Source organism: Falco punctatus (assembly GCF_963210335.1).
Source record: "Falco punctatus genome assembly, chromosome: 8".
Lineage (NCBI taxonomy): Eukaryota > Metazoa > Chordata > Aves > Falconiformes > Falconidae > Falco > Falco punctatus.
This window is the reverse complement of record NC_137588.1, coordinates 20,648,184-20,667,248: the sequence shown is the minus strand read 5'-3', so window position 1 is coordinate 20,667,248 and position 19,065 is coordinate 20,648,184. Positions and strand designations below refer to the sequence as shown.

The following is a 19,065-nucleotide window of genomic DNA, read 5'->3' as shown; positions in this document are numbered from 1 at the left end:
TTTGCCTCAACATTTAATAGATACCTGAATAGCAAGTTAATACATAAATCTAAGCAATATAAATACTGCATCTCTCCCAGATTTCTCCTAACTTGATCTTCCTCAGGAAGATCTAGATCTACTTGGATCCTGTTGTAGTGTGTAGGTAGGGCCTGTGCACTCTTTGGTTTAATGGCATACGAGCAGCTTACAAGACTGGTTCTGTGATCTAGCTGGCATGCTTCCTGAGTACAGGCTCCTTACCCTATATTCAAAGTGGATCTTGCTCCCATATTCTGTCAGATCCATTCTGCTTAAGCCTCTAAAGATTCTTGAGCATATTCCTTTTCAAACCCCCAAATTGTCAGGTTTGTGATTTCAGGAAAATAGCTCACAAGCTGGGGAAACAGCCAAGACTTTGTAAGGACCCCAAAAGCACTTCTACTAGTCTAAGAACCATACAGATCTGTGGGCAGCAAGTGCCTTTATATAGGTCCTTCATTCTATTCTGTTATCCATTACTTCTCAGATGTGAGGTTATTTCTTAAATATCCTGCTTCTCTTCCCTCAGAGCACTACACCATGCTATCTTTTCTGGTAGTTCAGACTTCAGAACTGATTTGTCTTGGCCCGTATCCAAGAAGACTTAATCTGAATAAGGATTCTTGAAATTCACTAACCATGCTTTGTGGTCCTAAATGGGATTCAGGTCCAGCTTTCAAAACTGGAGTTTGTAGATTCACTGTTCTCTACTACCTTCCAATATGATGTGGAGGAAAGTGTAATGTTTTCCAAATGTTTAAAACCTATGGATAATTTTTTTATTCTCTTATTAAATCTGGTTAGGATATCTTGTCTATATGATATGTCATTCATCTACTGTACTATCTAAATCTTACTCATTAACAACAGCAATTTTAGAAGACCTCTCCTGATTCTAGTAATAAACCTGAAGATAAATTGCAGGATTTGGGGGGCTGGGTGGGCTTTTTTGTTTGCTTGGTTTTGATTTCTTACTGAACATGTTCAGGTGTTTGTGATAAGCCAGAAGAGGGAAAGCTGAACTGAAGAACTGTGTTAAAAAACCCTGTGTTTTCTGTGTAACGATTCAGGATGTTTCTTGTGCTTCTGGGGAAGTCTATGCTAACATTGCCTGAGCTTTTGCATTACTGAGGCTGAAACCAGCCACAAAGAAGCTTAAGCCTTTTAAGAAACTGTAGGACCAAAGAGAAAAAACACTAATGGGCTGTTTGCCCACTTAGAGAGACTGAACGTTGTTTCCCTCTTTGTAAGTTGTTTTTATTGTGGGCAGGGGATAAAAAGGCAGAAGAATCTGGCACATCTGTTCCTTTCATCATTCTAGTACCTGAATGTGAGAAGGGAAAGGAGGTTTGTCTGCTATCACCCCCAGGTTATCTGGATGTCCAAAAAGGACTGAGAAATGCCATGAAATGTAGGCTTTATGCTAGAGGTAGTGGAGTTGCTGTATTCAATTGATGGTGCAAGACAGATGTGAAAGAAACTACTAAGCCAAAAGGAGAAAATTGCTTTGCTTAGACAAATAGCGAAACTTCTCATGCATAGCAGTAAGAGCAGATTAATCTCTTCATAACCTATCAGAAGATGTTGCGGTTTTTTTCATTTTTATTTTGACAGTGTTGGAAGAGGTGAGCTAGTGCTTCCAGTTCCCTTAGTGGTGAAGGTGCAGTCTTTGGCTGAGCATGGCTTCTCATTCCAGTATGGCCTGGGAACATTCTAAACTGTTGGAATGTGCATGTGGACAGCAAAACTTATGACCTGGTTTACAGGAACTATTTTGTTACTAATTTTTGGCACCAAAGATAGGAATAAACAGCCTCTTGGAGATCTAGAAACTGAATCCTTCCATCCTGCAGCTGATTACAGCTTCTGCAGCATTGCTGCCAGGGAAGACACCATGTGAGTACTCCCTAATCCATTACAGTTAATTAAGACAGTTATCTGAAACAACCTTCATCAGCAAATTCAGCTAGTGCTGCTGACTTTGTCTAAGAAATGTCTGGACTGTCCTTTTCCTTGGCAGAGAGAAAGAGGCAATAATCTCTTGCACAACAGCTAGAAACCAGTGATCATCCTGCTGATGCTACTGCTTGGGGAGTATGTACCAGTTCAGTTCGGTAGGCTTCTGGGGTGAGTCTGTTTGAACTAACATTTTAGAGACTAAGCATTGATGGTAAAGTTGACTAAACACTCAGCTTTCAGTGGATGCTGCTGGACAAACTCCTAGCTTTCTGACTTGCCAGTCTGGATGTTTTGTTCCATGGTTTTCAACAGGATAACAAATTTCACCTACAAGTGAGCTGCAGGATCCTTGGCTCTGGAGTACATACAGCAGCAGCTCCAGCTGTGCAGTGAGTCAGATTTATGAGATAAAGTTGAATACTGTTAGTAAGTTTCGTGTAACTCCCGTTTATGTTTCTGTATTAATTAAGGTAGGGACCTCCTACTATATTTAAACAATTACTTACCAGTGTAGTATAGAAAATAGCATAGCTACCTCTAGTGTTGTCAGATTTGCATGCTGAAGGGAGGACCTGTGAACTAATTGCAGCCATCTATGTAGAATTGCAATTAGATACTGGAGGGATCCAATTTTGTGGATTGGTGAGCTGACAAATGAACACAGGCTTAGTAGCAACTTTTCAACTCTAGTTGTTAGTGTAGGAATTGGATAGCTGAAGCTGAATGCTGTGAGAGCCCTCTCCTATTCTGGGCACAATATGACGCGTAATCCTGGACAAAAATTATTTTTGTCCAAACATACTTCGTTATCCTGGCTTTATCTTAAGCCACTATTGTTCTTTTTTTGAGTTATTGCATACTAACAGGAATGTAGAGCAAACACTAATAATAGGTTTATGTGATTTAATTTGCTGTTTGACTTCATTCTGCATTTTGATTAAATCCAGGTTCTTTAGTCACTTCACTCAAACATAAAGTGAAACTTTGCATGACATACTGATACAGCATTTAAAATAGTTTTGTGCGTTTGAATATTCTTTTCAGAATGTATGTAAGATCTGTAAGTGTATTTAAAGTTTTTCATTGTAGATGCAGTTGGTTTGCCCTTCCATCACTTACAAATCCAATCACAGCAACAGTGAATCTACTTCAAGAAAATTCAGTGGAGTATATAAAATTGTGAATTTAGTTCAACTGGTAGAGGCATATTTTCTTTCCATACAAACCTATTGTCAGTGGTGCTAATGCAAAAATTTGTCCTAAGAGGTAAATCAAACTGAAAAATATTTATGTTTAGAAGCCTGGGTCAAGCTGTTCCCTTTCATGTATTTTGAAACATAAAAGTTATCTAGCTCAACAACTAATAACCTGAAGAAATACAACAAAATATCTGTAGTTTCAGAATTGAGAAAGTGAGCTACCTGAAGCTACAGGATTTGAAGGACACTAGCTGCTGTAGTAGGGGGGATAAAGGTCTGTGTAGCTGAAGCAGTGTCTTGGGCAGTAAATGTCCATGCCTTCTATGAACAAACACACAAAGCTGCTATGTGGCAGTTTAGGCAATTCAGGACTGACCTTTTGTCTCTCTCCGCAATGTCAGCAGGAGGGTAAGCAGCCCATAATGTCTATACGAAGGATTTACGTCTGCTTATATAGATGGGTTTTTTCAATTCCTTTTTGTCTCTCACTGAGACTTTGTTGCTCTTTATGCTTTTCCTTTATCATATTGTATGACTGTCAGACACTAGAAGGCTTGAAAATCTTACGTTGCATATTTTGCTGTTTTACCTTTTCTCCCAGTGTCAGTTCTGACCTGATTTCATCAGTATTGAACTGTTAGAGCTAGAAATACCTGTTATATTCGTAAGCCTATCACCTAAAAGCTTGGACTCTCAGCTTTCAAACTGAAAAATATTATTCTCTAATGCTACTGCTTTGTGAAACATTGCTTGCTAGAATAATTTGGACTTGAAGTTGACAGAAAGACAGCATGGTAAAATATTAAAATCTATATTTCATAAGCAAGTAGCTGTTGCAGACATTTCAGTTTTCTCCAAAAAAGTCATGGGGAACATTTTTTCCCCCCATGCTCTCAGTTATTTCCAGCCATTTTACAATGCTAGCTCTTTCTCCAATGATCAGAAAGATTCCAATTGAACCCTGAGTTTTATCTATCTATGATAATGTTTCATTTACAAAAGGCTACTACCACATCCGTGACAGTGTTTGGAATTGTGAGGTTAAAAATGTAGTGCAACCAGTAAAAAAGGAAGGCTATTACACAAAGCAATAAAATAGATGCAAGCTTTGCTCAGGCAGAGCATGCTATCTGCCATCATAGTGGCTTATAACTGTGGAGCGAAAATTGTAGGAATGAGCTTGCCTCCCTATCACTCAAGTCTTTTTTACAATGTAAAAAGAAAAATAATACAAATACCAATTGCTGTTCAAACCTACTCATTCAAATACATGCTTACTAGGTTCTTTGTTCCTTACGCTAAAGCCTTCAGTAACAGGCATTGCAAGAAACGAGACTACAGACTCTGTATCTGAGATTCCTTTTAGACCTATAACAGTACAAGCTAGTGTAAAAAGGATCATTAATCTTAACAATGTCCAGATTTCCATGTTCAAAATATTTTTAATTCTCCAGAATAGGAAAGCAAAGAGAAAAGAGGGGGAAATGTCCTCGTTCTGCTCTTCAAAGCTCATTTCAGATACAAGACTCCCACCCAAATTGAAGGAATCTCAGGTAGTGACATGATGAAGACAAAGCCTCGGGAAGAGCATTTCAGAATTCCCTCTTAGCCGTTGCAAAAATTCTATATAGCAGGAGCAGTACTGTGCGCTGTTTTTTTCCCCTAAGAGTAGCACTATCTTCTTTCTTTAGTAAATAAAGGACACGTAATGCTGTAAACATGCCTCATATAGGAGGTATGTGCTTCATTTACAGTTGTTGCACAGTTTGAGCTGAAGAGATAAAACTTAAAAAAGAAATCTAGATCAATAGGAAGAGTTTGACATCCCCTTTTTTGTTTCTAAATGGTATGGCAGTAAAGGAAGTGTTCCATGTTCAACAGCTGCTATTTTTAGACACTTGTCTCTTTTCCAGTTAAGCCTTCCTCAGAGCTGTATGGGGTGTCTGAGTTTTTTAAACTTTCATAGATTCACGGAAAAGATAAAATCTTTGCCTAGAATGAATTTAATATGATAGGGACCATGAAGATGTCATTTTGCTTTCCCTAGAGCTGTGACGTAGCAGTTTGGTGTACTTCTGTCTGATTCTATATGTTTTGTATCACTGATGTAGGAGGCTTATGGTTTTTTGCAAGTTCAGGACTCCAGACTGTCTCACTATGGATCAAAAGACATTGTTCGGTGCTGAAAAAAGGACACCCATCTGTGATTAGCGCAGGACCCAAACAGTACCAGCCTCATCAGCAAAAACTGCTGTGGAACTAAATCATCTTTTAAGACAATCTTAGGTAGGAAAGTCTAAGAAGTTTAAGCCTAACCCCAGTATCCAGCTGCTATACTTGAACTGGAAGGATATTTCTATATTGCTTTATATAAGATTTCATGTATACATAAAGCTTAACTGTTCTTTTATAGACTGCTACAGAGTGCTTTCAAACTTGCATTTAAAAACCTACCTTTATGTCTTCCTTAGTAGATCTTTTGCTTATTTTAATATCAGCCTGCCCAATCTTGGGAGGAAATAAAGTTGGTATTTTACGTTTAGAACATGCTGACTGACAGCACAGAGCCAATCTAAATGAGATGGGATGTGACAGACTCTTCTGGAAGAACATAACCCACCAGATGTGTTCAAAAGAGCCTGAGCTGAAAAGTGATTTCTCCAAAGCTGCCTCTCAACCTTGAAGCTCAGGACAGCTTGAGACATCAGTGTCCATCTTAAACATTTCAGAGGATTTGCCAAATGTAAACAAAAGACAATTTCATACATGAGGGAAAAGTGATGTATTTTCTTTGGTGAAAGAACTTGAACACAGCAGAGTATGATTTTTCAGGTTTGCTGTGTTAGGATATGGTGTATCTCTCCTTTTCTGAGATATTCATCCCCAGTTTACTGGTATAAAGCTCCTAACAAACCTGTATCTGTTATTTACATTTCTTAGTGAGAGGAAACCTGCATCTAAGCATTAATTAGAGACTACTGAATGATGACTGTTGTTTAGGCTTAAGATTTATCCAGAGACTGAAAATTACACAGTTCTCTTGGAATCCAATAGGTCGTAATTTGATCGATCCCCTCTTGGTTTCTGATATGCAGAAAGAGTTGGTCCAGTCTAACCGCTAGCATATACCTACAAGTATCTGTGAAATAACCTGACACTTAAAGACAAGGTAATTACAAAGGCAATAGCAACATAACTAGTACTGTCTCCAGTTCCTGCATTTTATTATGCCATCAGCCAGTTTTCAGGCTGTTACAATATGGCATTTTGGCCTTATGGCTGTAGACAAAAGCCAAGTATTCACTACATTTTCTCTAACAGCAGCCTCATTCCACTGAGTAGGACATACTTACTCACATAAGAAAGGTGGGACTAGTCTACCTTGGAGCACTTGGTTTCTTTCCTTTAGTGACAGTTCAGGAAAAGATGGTGAATTACTCATCATGCATGCATGGCTACCTCCATGTTAAGTGTGCTGTTCTCTTTAGGCACACAGAAGCATGCCCACTCCAGCATACTTGTTGTTGTTTACACCAAGCAGCATAATGTGTGATTGTTTTACACTGTACATCGTTGTCATAAAACCAGCGTTTGGGTGTCCGCATTCCTAAAGCCTTGCCAAGATAGAAAATAAGATTGAGTGATGCCTGATGAAATTCAAAACTCCTGACAGACCATACTATGTTGTAGAGTTAGGACAAGATTTCTGCCTTGCAAATGAAATGTGTGCATACCTTTCACCGGTGAGCAGTGGGTAATGATGCTTACGAGGTCTAACTGGGCAGCTTAGCAATGCTGTTTCTTCATTTACTTCTAGCTTTATTTTCCTTCTGTTAAAATCCTCTCATTCTCCCCTCACTGAATAACAATGAAACATGTCAGCTGGTGCAGAAGGTGGCTATAAAGTGGATTGTTTTATTTTTTGGAGGCAGTGCAAGGTATTGTATTGTTCTTTAAACTACTATGTGGTCTGGATATAAGCTGTATGGTAGGCTGCCTGTCGTGCTGTGGCAGCTGACCACATGATGCACTTTTGCTAGCAATGTCTGTATAGGACCACTGAAAGGATTGCGGCACATTTTTTTGATCAGAGAACACTTGGAATTTGTTCCTTAAAGACAGAAATACTTGCAGTGTAACCTTTAGGTTCATACATTTTCCAGGCTTTTTCCAGAGTACAGGGGGTAAATAACATCAACGTTCCCATCGGCCTCGGGCTTTGTGTCTCTCTATTCGTGTTAATTAAATTACAAAATTTGTACATGTTAAGTTAAAAACTACTAGCAGCAGCTGCACCAGAGATAAATAAATCTGGAGAGCAACACAGCCTCAGTTCTCACTCAAGAATTTGCTTATCCCACAGGTTACCACTGTATGTGTACATGTGCATGTGTGTAAGGATACAAAGATCATTACCTCTGTGTGAGAATATGAGAAAGGATACTTGTATTACTTCTGCATTTTGGGGTTTTCCCTCTGCTTTTGCAACCACTACCCCAATGCTTCTATTCATTCGTTCGTTTGGTGATTTGATTCCTTTGGGTTTAGTATTTGCCTGCCAAGTGTCAGATTTCTGTCCTGTAATGTTTCTCACACAACTATTAGCCATTAAAACTTCATTTCAAAATGTGTTTAATTGTTCATACAGGCAAGCTAAATGCAGGCAAGGAAACAAACCAGTGGAAAATAAAAATGATGAATGGACTTTAGAAGTATAGTTTGATTTTTACTTGACTGAAAATGAAACCTACCACACCAACACTGCATTGAGATGGTCTTTGGGTATTTCTTTAAGGTAGGTGATACCAGTCCCAAAAAGAAGGTTGAAAGGATGCTGCTCTACTGAAAAGTTTGTGCTTTTAGATCTTTTCTAAACACACAATGGTTGGCTATGCAGATGAAATGATGAGTTGAGCTAGAAAAATACTTGAGTTTAGGGTTCAAGCTTTAGCCTTCAGATTCTGCATAGGCCTTTACAACAAATAAGAACTTAGTTCATAAATAGTAGTTCATGTTTTTATTCACAAAAGTACAAAAAAAATAATTAAAAAAAAAAAAAAGGTAGGGGTGTGTGTGTGTAAATCATGAGGTAGCTCCAATATGGTTGCGACTGTTGCGAGCCTGAGCCGCGCTCTGGGAAGCGCAGTGGCGCTGCCATGCCTCTGGCTGGTGCGGAGCAGTGTCCCAGCCGGCCAGGTGTGTCACAAAGCCGAGCGGGACCGGACTGCACAGCAGGGCACCTCAGCACTACGGCAGGGGAACCGCCTGAAGGCCGCCCCGCGTCCCACCGTAGGGCAGGAGGCGAACGCTGTCACCTGCCGGCGCCGCCGGGCGAGCCCCACGGCACAGCGCGCCCTGCCCCACGGCCCCCCGCCGCGGGAGGGCTGGAGGGCGGGAAGGCGGGAAGGGGGCGCTCCCGCCCCATCGCCACAGCCCAGGGGCAGCCGGGCCCGAGCCCGCCGGGGGACGAGCTGCGCCCCGCCAGGACCACGGGGGCAGCGGGCGAGGTCTGCACGGCGGCGGCAGCACTCGGACGACGCCCCCGCTGAGGGAAGGAGCGGGCGGCGCTCACCTGCCGGGACCCGCCTCCGTCTCAGGCGGCCCCGGCCGCCCCGCTGCCCCCAGCAGCCGCCCGGCGCCAGGCGGCCAGGGCTGCCCCCCGCTCCCGGCCCGCCGCCCGCCACGTGACCCCGCCTCACATGGGCAAGATGGCGGCGCCCAGAGCCGCAGTCAACGTGCTGCGGTGCGGAGGTGAGTGCGCGCCGCCGCCGCGGCGGGGAGGGGCGGGGGGGAGGGGGAGGCGCGGGCCCGGCGCGGCGCTTTGCCCTCCGGCCGCCCTTCCCGCCCGGCGCCGCTGCTGCCTGTGGGGCCGGGCCGGGGCAGGGCCGGGCAGCCCCGCGACGGGCGGGTGACCTGCTCGAGTTTTGCTGCGACAGTTTCTGCTGTTACCGTGTGGAGTGTGACAGGAGCAGTGGCCCGGCATACGCGTGCGCGGCGTTTTCTAGCAGCCCGCGCAGCTGCGGAGTGGTGCCGGTGCGGGGGGGCAGTGTGCGGGAGGCTGCCGGGCCGGCACCCCCCGTGCTCCCAGGGCCGCCCGAGGGCCCCTTTCCTACCCCGCAACCTTCGCTCCCGTGTGTCTTACTGACTTACTGGTGCATAAGAGCAGTTGTACGAGATGTTGCACTTTGCTGGAAGTTTTGCACAAAATAAACTTTCTGACGCGGTGTTATTTACCTCCCGTTCCTTCCCCGGTGCTTTGCAGTCTCCTGTTGGGTACCACTGTGAGCCCGCTGGGCTGTAGCGTTCTGTGTTTCTTTTTAGCTCCCGTTGTGAAAATCAAATGTGTGAACGGAAGGAAATACCTCACAATGATCTTGATGAAAGACTTGTACCATAATATTTTTTCTAAGGCTGTTGAATACTTCATGTAGTAATAGGGGATGGAGTGATCCCAGATTAGTTTTAACATAAACATCAAACTGAACGCTGCTGTCAGCTGAAGCCTGGTATTGCAGTGCTTTACAGCTGGTGTAACAAAGTTTCAATCCCATTTCTTATGTTACTGATTCGGATCTTACCCTGTACTTTTTCATTCTGTCCCAGTAGTCTTGAAAAACATTGGAAAATGTAAAGGCCTCTTCATAGTTAATCCTGAATTTTGCAGGGCAGAAGTGCCATATAACTTTTTTTTTTTTTTTCAGTGGTGAAGGCTCATATCTATAAGGAAATTTCAGTTTGACCAGACTCTTAGAATCTGAGCATCAGCTGAACTCTGGGAAGAGTTGCAACATTTGGCTTTCAGAGTCTCCTATTTGTTTTATTTCTAACAGCTGTCAAAACCTTCACTCTTTCACATGCGTGGAAGTGTGTGGAAGGGAATCAAATTTCTTGATATATGGTACCATACAAAAAATGATCTTTTGGGTTTGAATCTCAAATGAATTTAAATTTAGCATGCAGCTTCATACAGCTGTTCATTATTTGCTTCAGCAGTTCTGTGTCTGCAGCCTTTTTGTTCTGGATATTGTTTGGTCGGGTGTCCATGCCCTGCCACCACCTCCAGCCCCAGACACACCTGGAAACCCAACGGCTGTCATCCAGTTAAAAGAACCAAGCCATTTAAATTTGTTAAGCCTTCATACCTTCCGTTTAGGCATCAAACCTTGTTCAGCTTCCCCTAGTGGATATACTTTTCTAGAAATTGAAAAAGCAAAACTGTCATAGTTCAGACAGGACTGATTAAACTAAACCAAATTTTCCCTGAATTGGACAGTTGAGTATAATTTAATTTGCAAATACTGAAAGACAGAAGTAATTTAAATTAGATTTTGTTCACCTAAGGGAATCTGTTCTACCTAAATTGAGCAAAAATTACTTTTTTGTAGCCTCTTTTGTGATATTTTTTTCATATTTCTGATGTCATGTTTTTATAAATCATGAAAGGAAAGTTTTCTTTGTTGTGGAACTGTTTCTAGTTAAGTGCATTTGAACAGCAAAGATCTGGGAAGTTTTTATACTGGTTAAATACTACCTCCGCTTATCAGAAGGACTTAGGCTAGCCTAAAAAAATGTTTATTGTATTTGAAAAAGAAAATAAGTTGAATGAAAAATAGTAGGAAGTTAAAAATGACAGTTTGTACCTTTTCAGCAGGCATATTGGGAATTTGTTTGAATGGTCTCTGCCTTGCTAGTGGCAGAATTGCAACACTGTCAACCTAAGGAGAAGGTACACAACTTTGTAAGAGTGTGAGTGGCTTGCACAAACCTTTGTGAAATTTTGTGTGCTCAAACACGGCATTTCAGAGAAGCCTTGAAGTGTCTTGAACTGCATTTTAGCTGCCACCAGTCTTCAAATACTTGAAGAGTATTTGAAAATAATTTTACAGGTATTGCATAGAAGTATGAATTGTGTTTACCGTTTTGTAAAAGAAAACCAAGGAACATCCCAAACATGGGCACATCAACTCGGTGTGTCATGTCACGGTTGGTACCTAGGAATAGTACGGATTATATGGTGATTCATTGGCTTGTAAATGGTCTAATTACATATTATGACATTTTCAGTTATTGCAATAATTGCATCTGTGATACTTCATTGGTGATAAGATAAAGGAGAAGACATCAAAGAACTGCATGTCTACAAAGTCAGCTCAGATGGTTTAAGGCATAGTAGTGTCCTATTGATTTATTCATTTTAGGCAAGTAAATTACTGTAGAGTAGAAGCCCCTGCTTTCTTGTAATGAAGTTTCAAGGCTTTGAGCCACACAAAAATAATTGGTGAGAAGACATCCCTTGTAAAATGAGTTACTGATACAACTGATTTCTGATCTTGCTTCCCTATCTCTAACAATGAATAAGTATTCTATTATAATCTATGTGATGTATTATTGGCCAGACTTTTAAAGTTAAGTCACTGTAGACTGACAGCGTATGATACATCTCTTAGATACGTAGTCTGTTCTCAGGCTTTCTGCTTGTACACTGGCTAGTTAAGCCCCTTGTAGAACTGGGAATTCGTATGCAGGCTTCTAAACAGGTACCGATAAACCTGGAAACTGCTTTCAGATAGAAGGTGTAGCTGTCTCCAAGACCACAGTGTGTGAGATCTTGTGAGATATTTTTCTTCTGCAAAACCCTTTAGAAATTACTGGTTTCAAATTTTTTTCTGAATGGTACTCTTTTCCCCTCAGTAGTAAAATGAAGAGGAGATCCATAAATGTGTTTTTAAACCTTCCTCTAAAAAAGCAGGAATTTTATTTTTTTGCAGTACAGCTTCAAAGCCTCAAACAAGTTTGCCTAGAAGTGCTGAGTCTCATTAGAAACCAGTCTTTTTGTCTTTTTTGTCTTTTTTTCTTTTTTTTTATTTATTTGTTGTTACAGAGCATTCTTATTTGGGCTGTATAAATCACAAGTTTGGTTTACAGGTCTTCTCAGTAATGCGTGGTTGAGTATTGTCTGTACTTCATAGTTAGTCTAGGCAAGATTGAATATTTCAGGGGAATAATAAACTCTTCTCCAGCAGGGTATTTATATGAAAATCATCAAACTATTCAGAAGCATTGCAGAAGTTAGAAATATTAGTTTGAACCCTGCAGAGAAGTGGACTAATTGAAGAAGGTATAACAAATGAGTGAAGCAATATGAAGTGATTTGGTTTACATTGTTCAGTTACAGTGCATATATATATATATATATATATATATTTACATAGTGTTTTTCTTTGTGGTCAGACATGGCTTTGCCATTCAAGATGGTAAAACTGATAGTCAACTTTTAAATTATCATTATAGGTTGAACTCTGCATGTTAGTGTACAGAAGTGTGCTGTGGAGTCTCCAGCTGGGAGGTGGGTAAATAAAGTGCCTGCTGTAAATATCTTCAAATCTCCATTTCCATGGCTTTTTGATTTCCAAAAACGTGGTCAAGATCAAATCAGTTACTTTACTGAGTCATATCTATCCAAAACCATTGCCTATTCCACCACCTGCAAGGGGAGAGGACTGTCTCCACTCCCTGGCAATCTTTTTTTCAGCCTTTTCTGATACCTTGTTGCTGTCACTAACTTACTTCTGTAGGCAGGAACCTGGAATTGCTGGCATGTCACCACCTCACCCACACAGCCTGCCACAGAGAATCTAGCATCCTTCTGAATAGTTAGCAGAATCGGTAACACAACTGAGTTGAGGCATCTTTCCCACAGTGTGCTTAGTTTCCTTTCGTTTTATATTCCTTTTACTAGTGTGTTATCCAGAATTGATCAACCACCTGTGCCCAGCTTTGTTTCATGAATGCGGCTGAGGGTGCCTACTGGTCCTCACGGAAGCAGGGGACACCCCTGTGAAAATTAAGGTACTGGACTGTATTTTAGGGACATGTAATTTCCATTACCTTAACCTTAATTTGTAGTCAGTCTTTATCCTTATAAATATTTAGCCAGTTTGGGCATTCTGTCCAAATGGGAACCTGGGGTTTTTCACTCTTGCATTGGAACTGGAGTTGACATAAAACATTCAAGCCAGCTTAAGAAATTGAGTGAATTTGGGTCAGGAGATGGAACATTAATGACTGTTTAATACAAGACTTCTTTCTCTTGAGTTATCCATAAAAACTTCACTGAGTTTTTTACTAAGCAGTATTTCTGATACACATGGTCCGTATCTTGTGTTTTGTTAGTCTGCAGCCTTTGATAATGCTCATAGCCTCATGAAATGCAGAGTTTTCGGTATTTTTAAGAGGAAGTGAAAGAAGGGCTCAAAACAAGGTAGTTTTCTTTTTTGCTGAGATCAAAACATGTGTGCCAGATTCTTGAACTGCTATATGCTACTGAATCAATCTGTTTCCATCTTTCTGATGTGTTTTGGAATAAGAGTTACATTTATTTGTTAAAAGTGGTTGTAGTTTGTCCTTTGATAAGTGTATTTAACCATAAACCTCAACATAGATAAGATTATTCTCCTGTTAAGAATGAACCATAAAAATCTTCTTGCACTATTAATATTCATATGTTAAAAGTATCTCTTCATCCGTGTCTTCGTCACCATTAAAAAGAAACTTTGAAATGTACAACTCAAAAAATTAATCCTTATTTATGGTAACATTCAAAAGCTAACATTTTAAAAAAAAATTAACCATAGCATATACAGATAACAGTTTTGGGGAGACTTGACTAAAGATTTCCTGATATTACAGACTGATTGTCCTGTAATTCTGAGGTTTTTTGGCAAATGAGAAAAAGTGATTGAAAATTTTTGCAAGAGGGTTTTTGAGATCAGATGATGCTTGGCTGCACTGTGCAATATATGAGCTGGGCAATTAGCTGGAAGAACAATATTAATTCACATTTTCCATTAATTTGTAGACAGACTCATGTCTCCAGAATTTAACATTAGCCTTATCAGCTGCAAATGATGCATGGTGGAAGTTCAAACCATTTGATTTTAGTACACTTTTAACGTTTTTCAAATGATCCTAAGGTAGTTTCATCCCTGTCTTGAAAAGAATCAGGCAGATGAGGAATTATTCCCATTTCAACAGTGCAGCAATGAGTAACTCTGGGGGAGACATGCACTTTTATGGTTTGAGGCACAAGAGGAAAAATATTCCCCTTTCAATAAAGTGTTTAATTGTTCTCCCCTTTCAGTTGAGAGGTAATGTATTGTTGGCAGCACACAGCGCCTTTGTTCTGACAAGATCTATCACTGCTGGCTGTGGGTGGATTTGTAGGGTGTGCTTTCACCGTGAGCTTAGGTTTCTTAATCAGCATTAGCTAAGAGTGCCTTTAAGTGAAGGGAAGTCACCAGCAGATGTCCAGCCATGGCGTGAATTGGATCAACTTGTTGATCTGCCTGAAAACCAGGCGCTGCAGGGGAGGCTGTGTTCGGCTGGCAGCTCCCTGGTCGGGTTTGAGGCAGGAGGGAAGGTGGCTTATAAAGCAGCAGCATTTTCATGTGCACTTACATGTAAGTGATCTGTGTAAGTGACATTACGCATTATCTGAGTGTTTTTAATTACTGGCTAGCTGCTGAAACTCAACATTTTCTGCCACATCACCAGCTTTACTGACTCACGCCTGCTAATGCAGCCATTTGTTCCAGCACCTGAAAAGTCTTGTCTTGTTTGTAGAACCTGGTGCTGGAGAGTCACCATCGCAGTTACAACTAAAATCCAAGTAGAGACAAAATTCTTGACAAGAGTACTTAGTTTCAGCCTTTTTCTGATGCTTTCTCTGCTTTGTGTGCCTTGTATCTTGGGTGGCCAGGTCCAGGCAGTGTCCTTTATCTGCCAGGACTTAGTCTGTGGTAAATATGTTGGACAGGTAGGTTTTTAGATACCAGAAGTTACATGAGGTAGGCCTAGCTGTAAGCCTTCAAGCAAAACTGAACTTCTTTGGAAATGTATTTTACATGTGTCATTTTTCATTCTGCAAAGTTTTCCTTAAAGATGACCTGGACCTTTCCCTAAGCAGAAACGAGCTGCTTCCTCTTTCCATTCCCATCGCAGAACTCTGAAACTTTTCCAACCATCTGCAGCAGCTTACCAGCTTGGTGTGGTGATTCTCTGTTAAGGGCTGTGTCCAGCTGCGTGCGTAGGCTACTGACTCTGAAGGAAAAATACCAGAAAGCTCTGGGAAAGCCTCTGCCAAGAAACTGGGATGCCCCATCACAGGGACTTTGCTTGCTGCTGTGTTTCCAAAGTGGGTTTTATCGTGTTCACTCAGTCTTCAGAGTTAGACGTGGGGATGTCCGTGTGCAAGGAGCACTCCCTGTTTGCATGCACAACTTTGTATTGCCTGCCAGAGGCTGTTGTCCTCATCTGTCATTTCCTTACCTGGCTTCAGGTATAGAAACAAAGGCTCAATGTAATACAGTGTAATAGGGTGGAAAGTCTGAAACAGAAAGTCACACCTGTGATTTTAATTCCAGGTATGCAGTTCAGTGCTGGCTTTGGACAAACTTTGTCTCTTCCTGAAGGGGTAGGTCTCTTCAATCTCACAAATGCAGTGTTAACCAATATGCAGATCTTAGTGTTGCCCTGCAAAGAACCCAATGACTGATTTAACATCCTCTGTATTCATACAGCAAATCAATGAAACAAAGGACACCACAATCCCTAGGGATTAAATTAAAGAAAAAAAAATACAGGCTCTTAAAATCTGCACCAGAAGATGACCCTGCCAAGCCTATGTACAGGATCAAACTACAAGTGAGGTCCCTGCCTTCTTGGTCCTTGCATGTTCTGTTATTTAAAACATCTGGAAGAGTGGTAGAGTGTATCACAGCTGTCTGGTGGTTGCTAAGCTTGTTTTGTAATATATAGCATTTGAAGAGAAAGAATGAAGGACTGAGTTATCCCTAAGAAATTCTGGACTTCAGATTGTGAGTTATATTGTATTTTAGAGCAAATAACTCCATTGTCCAAAATCACAGGATCAGATGCCCTGTGAACACATAGTGTAACATTTTTTTTGCCTCCAAGAGCTTGTAGCACAGGTAGCTATGGCAGACAAAAGGGGCTGAAATGGTGAGCACTAGCTGATGGATGGAGAAACTGCAGTGCTGAGGGAGTAATTTGTGGAGGATCTTGTGGCAGTGTGGCATCAGTAGGATGAAACAGGGCCTGAAGCTGCCCTAATGCCTGCTGCTCTTAAGCTGCCAGCCTAATGCACGGTTTAACAGTGGACATGCATGAAGTAGCTTTCTAGATTTAGATAATGTATTCTTTTTACTCAAGCTTTTGCACTGAATTACCCTACCTAGACCTGAAGCTGAATTGAACAAGTACATAAAAAAACATACCACATGTCTGTAAGTGCTGGGAATTTTGTGTTGTGGATGTTCTCTAGCTGTGCAGGGGAAACTGAACTGAGCTGGTCTAGCATGCTTCCCCTCATTTCTTGCATGGTTTTCTACGTATAGGTAGAGTTTGCATGTAAGATTGAGGCTACCAAAAAATACTTCTGTAGTGTCATGGTATTTTTGGTTTTTATTCTGAAGAGACCTGAGTTTCTGTCAAAGTCACCTTGAAGACCTACTACTGGTTTTGAAGCTCTTCAGGTGCTAAAGCTGTAGCAGAGGTCTGTGTCATGAAATCTAAGCTGGTTTTCCTTTCCATGATATTCAGACATACTAGACTAGACATGATCTGGCTGTGACAGTTGCGAATCATGAGAAAACTGAATTGAAAGCTTAGGAGCTTTTGAGCATTCTTCAGTGACAGTTCTACTGGTCTACCGCAAACTATGATTTCGAAGTAATGCTTGATCACATATGCAGTCTGTAAAAGGCCTTTTCTCTGCTAAAACCACCTGTAGGACCCCTAGTCACAATGATCTTCTTAATTCAGGATTGTGTAATTTTCTTTTCTTTTTTTTTTTTCTCTCATTCCTCCTTCCTTCTCCCCTGCTCCCAGGCACATTCCTAAAGTACTTGGAAATGCACATCTGATGAGACAGAGTTGCTGCCTCTTCTTCTCTTTGACAGTTTGACATGATGATGTGCCAACCCTGGGTAGCTTGCAGTGCTTCTAAACACCACATCGCACTACTGTTGATCTAGCAATATTTATGAGCATTAAAATTTAATTTGAAAATATTTTGAAGTAATGAAGTGGGAGGGGGAATGGATTACAGGGCAATTGTTGGTTGTTTTTTTTTTATATTGTGCCTGTTGAAGCTGTGTGTGTTTGTCACAGTGGTTTCTTTCCAAAGTATTTCCATTTTAAATCAATGTTTGTTAAAATACACTTGTGTGCCTCGTCTTTCATATACGTATGTGAAAAAGCTAGAGAACACGTACAAGGAGCAATCTGTACACTGTGTATTCTCTGCCTTACAGTTATTTCATCCTTTAGAAAGAGGCTGTTTGGCTACAGCAGTGTTTTAATTTCATTTTTTAGTTTTCAGTTACACATTTCTGGAGTCTCCCTGACCACTGCTGTTACCTGATGGCGCCAATATTTCATCAAGTTTAGACAAGCAGTCTACCTGGACTTAGGCCCAGAGGAGCTGCTGTAACTGATGAACATGATCCCCTCTTCCCTGGAATCCAAGACCTGTAGTACCACAATTTCCAAGGGAATTGAAAGAAAACTGTGTTCAGGCCTTGCCTCCTGCTTTTTTCATTTTCTTTGTTGTTTTTACATAGTATTGCCTTGTACTGATGGGTAGCATACCTCACCACCAGTAAAACCAGGTATTAGTTTGTTGATAATTAGGAGAAAAGATTCTTTTAAACCCAGACTGAAAACAGCAGCAGTGAAGAGCAGGAGCACAGGCAGTGACAGAAGTTACTCTGACATCTCTTGATTAATTGCTTACAAATAAAGTGACAAGTTACTAAACAAATTAATGAAAAATGTTGCAGCACTATTGTTTCTGTGTTGCTGGGTTTTTTACTACACCATCATTTTTATGCTTCCAGAGTTTAGTGGATACAATTTGTATTTTAATTTTGTTCTTGCATATTTCTCTTTAATCCGTTTCATTCTGTTGGAAAAGCTGCATTATATAGACATCATATATTATTTTAGCTGCAGAATATTATCATAGTGGATTTTTTATTTAGAAAATGTTTTTAGAATTTTTTAATGATTGCAGAGTGAATGTTAGTGTTCAATGTAATTAAATTTAATTGCATTTCCTGTATGTTTTATTTTTAGTTTGCTCTCGTATGCCTTTATTTTCATCAGGAGTTGTAAATTTGACATATTTTTTTAAAAAAGCATGGAGCTGGCAGTCAGACACAAGCCCACTTTAAAGCAATGAAATAATTATCTTAAAATTTTTCTACATGTGGGGAACATGTAGTTTGTGCTTAATGATCAAGAACTGTTTTTTTCATGTTGTATTGGATTGTATGACCTTGGTAGGTTTTTTTCTTCTGTAAATTTTAAAAGTTCAGATGGGGAAGAGTAACTAAAAGCTGCTTTTATGTCCAGATCGACTGGACAAGCAGGCAGAACCTACTACTCTTTCAGCTCCATACATTTTTGCTGCTGTTCATTTATCTTTTACTGCTCATGTTTACCTAACTGGCGTGTTATACCATTACTTGTAGAGAGACTTTTCCTTAATCTCTTAAGGAAAAGTGTGGGGAAATTTGCCTTCAGCTATTGTTTGTTTTTCTGTTACTGTAACAGTTTGTCTGACTTACTTATTTTTCTAAATATGAGCTGTTTACCCTGCAAGGAACTGAAGTAGCTGGAGAACTTGTAAAGCTCTGGGTTCACGGATGTGAAGGCTGAACAGAGAAAAATTTACTTATTTAAGTCTAGTGACTAATAAACATATGAAATAAAGATGTCTTTACTAAAAATTCATTATTCTTTTTCTCTGTGGAAGAGAATATAAGGTCTGCTGTAGCACAGTACAGGTATTGTATTGTTCACA

At 40.5% G+C, this 19,065-nt stretch overlaps 1 protein-coding gene and 1 long non-coding RNA gene across 9 annotated transcripts in view; both read left to right on the top strand.

Annotated features, from left to right (window-relative positions):
- The first annotated feature begins 95 nt into the window (after nt 1–95).
- The window catches only part of METAP1D (methionyl aminopeptidase type 1D, mitochondrial), a 58,205-nt gene continuing 39,235 nt past the window's right edge, over nt 96–19,065 (top strand). For 2 of the 8 annotated variants that reach the window (XM_080398980.1, XM_080398979.1), the window contains exons 1-2: nt 1,795–1,917; nt 2,042–2,148. In XM_080398980.1, the coding sequence (XP_080255106.1) occupies nt 2,099–2,148 (50 nt within the window). In that variant the 5' untranslated portion in view covers nt 1,795–1,917; nt 2,042–2,098. The other 6 variants (XM_080398978.1, XR_013929950.1, XM_080398981.1 and 3 more) reach the window with 6 other exon arrangements.
- Nucleotides 2,156–7,883, top strand: LOC308068434. Its single transcript, XR_013929960.1, has 2 exons — nt 2,156–5,465; nt 5,723–7,883. It is a non-coding gene; the product is annotated as an uncharacterized lncRNA (long non-coding RNA).